The sequence below is a fragment of the Tribolium madens genome, unplaced genomic scaffold (genome assembly GCF_015345945.1).
Source record: "Tribolium madens isolate multiple individuals breed KSU strain unplaced genomic scaffold, Tmad_KSU_1.1 Scaffold_3;HRSCAF=73;Tcas5.2_LG2, whole genome shotgun sequence".
NCBI classification, from domain to species: domain Eukaryota; kingdom Metazoa; phylum Arthropoda; class Insecta; order Coleoptera; family Tenebrionidae; genus Tribolium; species Tribolium madens.
Window position 1 is genome coordinate 1,583,099 of NW_025401006.1, and position 9,646 is coordinate 1,592,744.

The window sequence follows — 9,646 nt, forward strand, 5'->3', positions numbered from 1 at the left end:
AAAATTAGTATATAAGGCATTACCATTGTTAAATTAGTTAGTTTTATTCTCACCTGAGGATGACCACTTTGTGGTCGAAACGCGTTGTGCTATTAAAATAAAAGTTTGGTGTGTAAGCTATTATAAGCTAACAAAATTAGAATTTTTCTAAATGTCGGTATATTTTGGGCTGTATTTAACTTTGTAATTTTAAGTAGGGATTAATTTTTTTTTTCATATTTTGGAAAATATTAGTTTTCTTGGCACCGACATTGCATATGTTAATATGTTCTACTTTTATTAAAAATTATTGTTAAAAAAAATTATTACAGGTGAAAAAAAATGTTAGGTAGTTAATAGGTAATTATTAGTCATTTTTTATTAAAAGTTTGAAAAAATTTTGGCAATATTTTCTTTCATTTGCTGCTTCTAAACATTACAATAATGTCATTGTCTTATTTGTCACCATGCAACTAGATTTTTTTAATTTTTATAATTTTGTTTTCAACTTTGATTTATTTTTTTAAACAATAATTTTTAGTACAAGTAGAACATATTGCTCATGTCTGTACCAAGAAAACTAATACCTTTTTGTACACTATCACATTTAGAAAAATTCTAAAATTGTCAGCTTATACTGTATTAAAGCCGTTTAATTTATTTTTTAAACTTTTGAAATCAGGCAATGAATTAAAATTATACAGCGCCTGCCGCTTTTTAAAAATCGTCCTGTATAAAAAAATCATAAAACGGTAACCATTTTGTTACCATTTTTGTAACCATTTTGTTGAAGATAGCACCGAGTTTCATTACCTCAAATATGTTACCGACTACTAGCTATGTAAACGTTGGGATAAAGTACTGAAAGATTAAAACTTCGTTTATATTGACTTTTTTGACAATTTTTCCGACGCCAAAGTGGAGGTTGCACCCTCTATATCTCAGAAATATTCGGTTAAGGTAAGTTATGTTATTTTGATTTCTTTTGAGTTCTATTATTACTTGTTAAAATATTTGCACATACTTTAAAATTTTAAATTTCATGTTCCATGGAACTTTAAAAGAGAACGCAAATTATTGCATAATAAATAACAAAAAAACGTTAAAAAAATTACTTCATTCAAATTCCTGAATAGTCAAAAAAGAGTGATTGTAAGAAACAAATCTTTGTGGCTCAATATAGTTTAGTTGTTTTCATTCATTTTCAGGTTTAACATGCAGTCGGGCATTTGGCGCGATAATTACGGTACCCCAAAAGCACACGATTCATCTGTCAGAGGAATAGCAACCGATCCTTTAAATCAAGTGACAATAAGTGGTAGCAGTGATTGTAAAATAAAATTTTGGAAGTTTAAAAACAAAGGTGTGTTTAATTTTTTTCTTTGTATAATCCAATATAAAATTTTCTATTTTCAGGAGCCAATCCATTGACTGTCTTAGCATTAGAAGAACCGATCAGTTTCTTTCGATCGCATTCAGAAAGCTCAATGTTGGCAGTTGCCCTTGAAGACTTTGATGTTTACATAGTAGATATTGATACAAGACGAATTGTACGAAAATTCGTGGGACACACGGCTCAAATAACCGACGCAACGTTTAGCCCTGATTCCCGTTGGTTGGTGACATCATCAATGGATTGTTCCATACGCACTTGGGACATACCTTCGTGTCATTTAGTGGACGAATTTAGTACAGAGGTCGCATGCGTTTCGTTGGATATTTCGCCAACCGGAGAAGTTCTGGCTACGGCCCATGTCGACTATTTAGGGATTTTCCTGTGGACAAATCGAACTATGTACTCAAAAATATCTCTGAAAGCTTTGACACCAAGCGTTGAGCCGCCATTGGTGGCTTTCCCTGAGTGTCTCAGAGAGCACCACGAAGAGGAAAGTGACGTAGAAGAATCTGATGAACTAGAATTTATATCGCCTGAACAAATTAGCAACGATTTGGTAACTTTATCGGGATTTGCCGCATCAAGGTGGCAGAATTTGTTGAATTTGGATGTAATCAAGAAGAGGAATAAGCCCAAATCCCCACCTAAGGCACCTAAAGCAGCACCGTTTTTCTTACCGACAGTTTCATCATTGAATTTCCAATTCGATTTGTCAAAGCTTGAGTCTGAAAGCAGTAGTAAAATATTGACGCCAGCGACTTTATTGAATTTAACCGAATTTGGGAAATTATTGGATAAAACGCGACAAGACGACGATTTCAGTCACGTTATTGAAAAGTTAAAGTCATTTGGTCCGTCTATGATTGATTTTGAAATAAAGTCTTTGGCTCCTGAAGGTGGAGGCTCAATTGAAGTCATGTTACAGTTTCTGAAGAGTATTGAATTTATATTGAAATCCAACAAAGACTTTGAATTAGCGGAAGCGTACCTTGGTGTCTTTTTAAAATCACATGGAACAGTTATTGCAACTGAAGAGACGTTGAGGAATTATTTAACCAATATTCAAAGTTGTCACAATGTTGTATGGAATAGATTGCAAGATAAATTGTTATATAATATTTGTGTTGTTCAGAACTTAAAATTGATGTAAATAAAAATAAGAAAATTATTTTGTTTCTTACCTTCTTTAAAGCACAAGTAACCGACAACCAAAAATAAGAGTATTTTTTGAATTTTGTTGACATACTGCAGTCGGTCATATCGGCCGCAATATTATCATCGCAGCATAAAATTTATAAAGTAGAATTAAATGAAACAAATAATTTGAGAAATATATTTATGATATTCTAAAGCAATTTGCCGTATTCTATTAATATTTTTGATACCTTTTTCTTGGTCTTTTTTTATTGTGAAGATCATGTCCTCTGAATAGTGGTGGAGTAAAAAAAATCAAGAGGGCTTTTTTTACAAGTCAAAAATGTCAACAAAAGATTAACGCGTCACTTTTAATTTACAATGTAATAAATAATTATTAAATCAAAATGGATTTTTCAAACTTGTTGAATCATTTTAAAAATACAATGTCTAAAATATTGGTAAGTTATCGTTCATTAGTGTTTTAAACGTATCAATTTATTTCAAATTTTTCAATTGTAGGATTTGGAAAAACCAATCCAAGAATACGATATTAAAAACGTCTCAAACATTTTGAAAGAGTTTGCAAAGTTTTACATGAATACATCCGAAGTAAGAATGTTTCTAGATAGTGTTTTAATATTTTTTGTACTATTGAACAAATATGCAAAACAATTTGAAAGTATAATGGCCCAGAAACATTTTTCTGTTAGGTTAGCATTGGAAGTGTTCTTGGTATGATAAATAAACTTTTAGTTTTTCTCTTAGAACAAGGAGATTTAGTTTGTTGTAGATTCAACGCAAATTTATGATAGCATAATAACAAAGTTTGCCAAAGTTATAGATACCATTTTGGAAAGTGATCCCTTAAACAGTAACGTTAAAGAATATTTTCGAATTTATTCACACATTTTGGATGAAGTTTCAAGTGATATTTTCGAAAAATTATCAGCTAAGCATAAAAAATTGTATATAACCAATGATATAAAATGGGACGTTTAATAATTTCGTTTTGTTGTAGTTATATTTGGTACGATGTTGTTAAAAACACTGGAGATATAGAAACGCAAGCCATTATTATTAATGTGCTCTTCAAACTTTTTAAATTTCATGATCTCAACGTAATTCTTGAAAAATTTTTTCCGGAAATTATGCAAGTTCTAATTCCATCTATTACATCTACAGACGAAAAAAGTATCTATCAAAATATTAGAATGGTACTTGACAAGATAAATGAATCTGGAACAAATATATTTTCTATCAACTGTAGCAGCATTGCATTGGATCTAACGCCAGTTGAGGAATTCAGCGTAACAACAAAATTAATAATTTTGATTACATAATTTTATATTTTTACTTTTAGATGGCAGCGGCCACCGATAATATCTGGCTTGACTTTAATCTACTCGAAGAAAAGATATCGTTTTTTTGTTCGAAAAGTTTTTTCACATCTGTGACTAAAATAAAACCATTTTTGAAAACAAGTTGGGAAGTGTTGTCGTTCTGTCCACGGGACGTCCTAAAAGTGGATTTTAATCACAACTTGAATGCTAAATGTTTAGACATATCTATAAAATTGAAAAATTCAGTGTTTAATGTATCATGTAGCCCAAAGTTTGATACTGTTCGTAATTTGGAAATATCAGTATCGCAGTGTTCTGAAAGCTTCAAGATATTAGTAGAAAAGGTCCTTCCGGAAATATTTCCAAATACTTTTTCCATCGATTGTCTAAAATTTCCATCAGAAGAAGTATTGGTTTACATGTTAATCTCATATAGAACTGTTTGTATGAAATAAGTTGCAGGATAATGATTCTTCAGTAACTGCCGATATATCGCTCCAAAGTGCTAATTCCAGTGCTGTTCTTAATTGTTTTATAATAAACAGACCGAAAATTTCAACAAGAGAAAAAGCTGAACAAAAATTTTTAGATTCAGTAATGTTTTATAAAAATCTTTGCACATACTTGTTAATCTGAATTTTTGCAGCAAATTGTTCATACCGACCCTGAATTGGAAAATTTCATCTTAATTTCGGATGATGAGGACGATAATACGATAAATAAAACTGACAAAAACAAAAATCGTATTTACGCAGTAAGTGTACACTGGATCTATCCGCTGTCTATTTTTGCTGCTTTTTGTGATTGTAGCCAATAGATGATAAAGAAGCAACACGAGATAACTTGAAAAAGAAGAAACATAAAAATGGCATGGTCAAAACACGAAAAACCCGTGTGGGAGACCCCATAATTGAACGCATTGACAGTGTCATCCAGTTCAATAAATCCGTTACTCCAGTCGTAAGTTTAATTTTTACGTAAAAGATTACGGAATTAATACTTTCTTGTAGTCGTTTTCGGAATCAGTAGTTGGAAAACCCAAAAAAAAGATCTCAAGGCGGGATTCACCTAAACAGAAAATACCATCATTAAAAAAGAAAAAAGGTCATAAAGTGTCATCGAGCTTGACTTCTCCGATTGTAAAAATTGTAGAAGTAAGCTGAAACTAAAATATATGTATTGTTTTGAATTTAAAAAAATGATTTTTTTACAGAAACCGGTTGTTTCCAAAAAGCGAAAAGGTAAAGAAAAGGACCTAATTGAAATAGTAAGAGAAGCAAATGAGTTGGAGGAAGTTTTAGAAACAAGTCAATCCTGTTCAGTATCAAAGGTGGAAGATTGGTTGAAAAGTGTCAATGTTGATCCGGTTTTGACAGAAAAGAAAAATCTAGAAATTCCAATTTTCAAAGAAAAAATTGTTATAGACCCTGACTCAGTCTTACCAATTTCTTCCGCAATTAGTGATGTTTCTGAAAAAACTGGTGAAGTGGATATGGAAATGGTGGTTGAAGAACAAACACCAAAGATGGTGGAGGAAAATAAGGAGGATAATACATTGGAAAAGAGTGAGTGTTTTGATGTGAATAGTGAAGTCCAAGAAGAAATATCAGCAGCAGAAATTAACAATAATTATCTTGATGAGAATAACCAGAAATCACCAGAAGAAATTAGCAGAAATGATGAAACTGAAATCCTTGAAGAGGAAAAGGAAGTGGAAGTTTCAAAAATATCAGCAGAGGTGGAAGAAGACATTTCAAAAATATTTGTAGACGATAAAAATAATGAACTTGAAGTACAAGCAGAAAATAAACAAAGTAAAATCCATACTGATGAGTTGTTAAGCATTTTATCTAGCCAAATAGAAAAAACGCCGGAGGTTGTTGATAAAATATCGGACAGAAACGATGAAATACACATCCAAGATGAAGTGGAAGAAAATATTTCAAAAATATTCTCAGAGGATCGAGATAATGAAGTCGAAATACAAGTAGAGAATAAAGAAAGAGAAATACACACTCGTGATTTATCACGCTTTTTGTCTAGCCAAAAAGAGAAAACGCCCGAGTTTGTTGACAAAGCATCAGATAGAAACAATGAAATACACATCCAAGATGAGGTGGAGGAAAATATTTCAAAAATATTCTCAGAGAATAGAGATAATGAAGTTGAAATCCAAACAGGGAATAAAGAAAGAGAAATTCCGACTCGTGATTTGTTACGCCAAAAGCTTGAGGATCAAGACTCTGATTCAAGTACTTCAAGTGGGGTCATTTTGAAAGATTCAATTTTTGATAAAATGAAAAATTTAGAACCGAAAAAGGAAATTAAGTCATCCAATAATGTCGAAAAATCACCGCCAAAGTATAATATTAGTTCAGATAGTGATAATGAAGGTTCTATTATGGAAGAGGAGCGTAGACAAAATAATCAAAATGTAGATATTAAAGAAGACTTAAATGTAAAATCAATAACAAAACGAAAACTTTATTCTCCGGGAGATTTGTCTTATCTTAAGGCGCAGATGACTGATGAATATTTGACTGCGAAACCCGAGGTGAAACTTCTACCCGGACTCAAACGGACACGATCCAGATCCAGAAAATCAAAAACAGTAAAAACTAAAAGGGGCAGGCCTGCCAAAGTAACAAGTACCCCAAAAGCACTAACAAAGGAAGATCTTACTAAAACAGAGATAATACTTGAAGAAAACTCGAAAAGGTTGGAATCGTTTAGAGAGACTCTCCGTGAAGTGAAGAAAAACAAAAAATATATAAAGAAGTCGAAGAAGAATAAAAAGGCTGTCCCAATGGGTTCAAGTTCTGAATCAATGGAGCCTTTTGGAGACGCTGTGAAGAAGTGCCAGAAAAGGAAAAGTGTGTTTCTAACAGACACAAATACTAAACGTTATAAAGATGACAATCCTAATGAACTTTCAGTTGAAGAAATTAAAATCGATAAAAAGATACATATCATTTCAAACGTTTTAATACAACCAGCAAATAGTCAAAATCTTCATTCTAATGTAGACATATTGGATTGCTACGAGCGGTTAGTAAAATCAAACATTGAAAACTTTCTGGAGTGTATAGAGAATGTTCAAAAATGTGAACCTCGATTATTAGAGAATGAGAAGTGCAAGAAAATTTTCAACATATTGCGAAGTGTTCACGAACCTAATTAACGTGTCTAAAATTGAATATTCGTTTTTTGGATTATTTCTCATGTATTTAAGTATATTTATATTATTTATTAGTGTTTGTTACAGACTGCTACAGTTAAGCATTGTTGTAGTAAGTTTAGTTTTTGTATTACTATAGCTATAACAGAATTAAATATTTGTCATTTTTTCATTTATTTATTTAATTCAAATGTGGATATGGGAAAAATGATATAGGACGTAGTTACGTAAATCCTTTAATACCCAGCCCAAAATACGGTAAACATCTATAATTTAAACAATTTTGAACGATATTTAAAAAAAAATTACTGTGTCATATCGTGATCCTGATTGACGCTTTCAGGTAGTTCAAGGAAGGAATCCAGAAAATTTCGTTGGAAATAGGGATTTCTCGATTTCGCAAGCCATAGTTCTAAGCGAAGACTCGGATCCACGGCCAGGGAATCCGAATTTCTTTTTTTAATGTAATTGAAACAGCAAGTTCTGAAGTGTCTTGTTCCACATGCGGACTGACATTCGGAACCACATGATGTGCAGGACTGTGCTTCGCCCCACACCACGCCTATTCAACAGTTCTTAATTTGAAAATTTTAACAACAAAACTACATACCTATGACAATTAACACTACAAGTAAATTTTTGTTCATACTGACGGCAAAGCTGGATTCACTGTGTAGGAAATGTGGCTTTTGAGCTTATATATAAAACTGTCACCCCACATTTTGCAGCTTAACGGGAGGGGAGCTAAGTTATAAAATTTATTTCATCAAGACTCTGTGAAACATCTACTTACTAATCCATTCACATCAATTGACTTTCAAAGGAAAAGTTTTTCGCTGAAATTACTTTATTGATTGATTTAGTCAAAGTGGATTCTTAATTTAAAAAAAAAACAACGCAAGCCACAAGTTTCAAAAAAAAAATCAATACTACAGCTTTACTGTTATTAGATATGTAAGATTTATTGCTAGTATAAAATACGCATTTAGTCCCCATAATTATATAAATCATAAACTTAATAAACTAGATAAATGTTCCAGAACTTGTTCACACCTGAATATCGCTGTTTACTAGAAAACAAATTATTTATAAATTAACGCAATAAAACTTTGGAAATACGTCCACATAAGAACATCACTACTATATGAGCCTGTTAAGAATGAATTGTTAAATTTTAAGGTTTTTTTTTTCCAGTTTTGAAGGTATTAAAAAAAAGTTAAAATGTCAAGGCATTTCACATTTCCTTCAACTTTTCTGTAAGGATATATTACAGTAGTATTACAATTTGTTTTAAAACTGTAACTATCAGTTACAGACAATAAATAGAAGAAAAACGCTTGAGTAGATGCTCGCCTGATTAAAGAATTGTGGCGATTCCAGTTGAGTTTAAAGAAGTGTAAAATTATATTTGTGAGGAAAGTTGATGTTTCTATAAACAATGGCGTAGAAGTTAGAAGGACAATAAATGCCAAATATAGAAGAGGCTAACAATAGGTAACTCCTTTCTTTTTGCCCGCCGTCGCAAACAGTAGGTTGATGAAAAAACTGTTAAAATTGCTTTAGACAATTCCGCTCATGTAACAATCAATTTTGATACCGAAGACCATAAAATTGGATTCACAACGGCACTGGAAAATTTAAAATCACGTGTATTAGTTTATTCAATACTGACAAAATTAAATTAAAGTGTTCATAGTTTCTTTTATGTGGGCATAGAAAATAGATTTTTCCTACGCTCTTATCAAAAAGTAAATTTTCCCATTTTAATTTTAAAAAGGAAAATGACCAATTATGTTAAAATTACAATAACAATATTGTATAACATCTCAGGGGTAAAAACTTTACTTCCCCCATAGAAAAGGGAAAATACGCTGCTAGATTTAATGGTGAAACTGGGACATCAAGAGAAATTGATAGTTTTGAAGATTTTCTTGCTGAAGGCACATTTTAACTTTTTTAAAAATACCTTAAAAATGGTCCGAAATGTCTTGACATTTTAACTTCTTTTTTTTGTATACGCTCCCGAACTAGCTGTTTTAGGGACTCAAATGAGTCTTTTTACTATGGAAACAAAATTATTTAAATAAGTAAGAGGTGTGAATTCGTGTTTTGGAAGCTTTAACAAAAAAATCTTGTATGCACCACGTACGCAAAAGGTTTTAGGTAACTCCTTTCATTAAAGACTCGGCTCCTACGTCGCCTCGTCATTAATTACGATTCGTCCCCTAAAACCCTATTTTGCGTACTTTGTACATAAATAGCTGTTACAGAGAGTAAAATGTGTTAACTTTGTAAAATACCGATACATAATGTTTTATTGAAATAATAATTAATTATTAATGACAATAAATCTTTTGTAGGACAATTAACGTGCTAACATTATAGTGAATTATTTTGTTGAGCAATCGAACGCATGCTCCCTTGAAATACCCCCTAACTGTATTTTTTATTGCATTTTATTCGATCTAAAAGCAAAAATGTGTTTATTTTTACGAACCGAGTAGATAATAAACACAATCAGTATGAAACACAGATAGTTTGTATGATGTCATTTATCGACTTTGTAAGTTGTTTAAGGAAAAAAATCACAAAAACTGTTTTTAAAAAAATAATAAA

At 31.5% G+C, this 9,646-nt stretch overlaps 3 protein-coding genes across 3 annotated transcripts in view; 2 read left to right on the forward strand and 1 right to left on the reverse strand.

The window, feature by feature from the left end:
• The window catches only part of LOC123008107 (WD repeat-containing protein 36), a 9,116-nt gene extending 6,573 nt beyond the window's left edge, over positions 1–2,543 (forward strand). The window contains exons 2-3 of the mRNA XM_044403723.1: positions 1,188–1,342; positions 1,396–2,543. Coding sequence (XP_044259658.1) covers positions 1,188–1,342; positions 1,396–2,525 — 1,285 coding nt within the window. The 3' untranslated portion in view covers positions 2,526–2,543. The remainder of the gene's footprint in view (positions 1–1,187; positions 1,343–1,395) is intronic.
• A 373-nt stretch (positions 2,544–2,916) lies between these two features.
• LOC123007314 (centromere-associated protein E-like) lies at positions 2,917–7,202 on the forward strand. The gene is made up of 10 exons (XM_044402546.1): positions 2,917–2,970; positions 3,032–3,244; positions 3,293–3,477; positions 3,531–3,819; positions 3,873–4,259; positions 4,315–4,446; positions 4,499–4,606; positions 4,663–4,812; positions 4,863–5,006; positions 5,066–7,202. Exons 1-10 carry the CDS (start codon positions 2,917–2,919, stop codon positions 7,031–7,033), a joined length of 3,630 nt encoding a protein of 1,209 aa, XP_044258481.1. The 3' UTR covers positions 7,034–7,202.
• Positions 7,203–7,237: 35 nt separating this feature from the next.
• LOC123007315 (trissin) lies at positions 7,238–7,690 on the reverse strand. The gene is made up of 2 exons (XM_044402547.1): positions 7,641–7,690; positions 7,238–7,592 (listed from the first exon to the last, which is right to left on the reverse strand). Exons 1-2 carry the CDS (start codon positions 7,675–7,677, stop codon positions 7,336–7,338), a joined length of 294 nt encoding a protein of 97 aa, XP_044258482.1. The 5' UTR covers positions 7,678–7,690; the 3' UTR covers positions 7,238–7,335.
• Positions 7,691–9,646: the final 1,956 nt, after the last annotated feature.

Bases quoted from the DNA above. Each gene is read 5' to 3' on its own strand.
- LOC123007314 (XM_044402546.1), top strand. From the start codon at position 2,917: ATGGATTTTTCAAACTTGTTGAATCATTTTAAAAATACAATGTCTAAA. The intron at 4,260-4,314 runs GTATTGGTTTAC...AATAAGTTGCAG, and splicing joins TAAAATTTCCATCAGAAGAA to GATAATGATTCTTCAGTAAC. The intron at 4,447-4,498 runs GTAATGTTTTAT...GAATTTTTGCAG, and splicing joins AACAAAAATTTTTAGATTCA to CAAATTGTTCATACCGACCC.
- LOC123007315 (XM_044402547.1), bottom strand. From the start codon at position 7,677: ATGAACAAAAATTTACTTGTAGTGTTAATTGTCATAG. The intron at 7,593-7,640 runs GTATGTAGTTTT...ACTGTTGAATAG, and splicing joins TGTAGTGTTAATTGTCATAG to GCGTGGTGTGGGGCGAAGCA.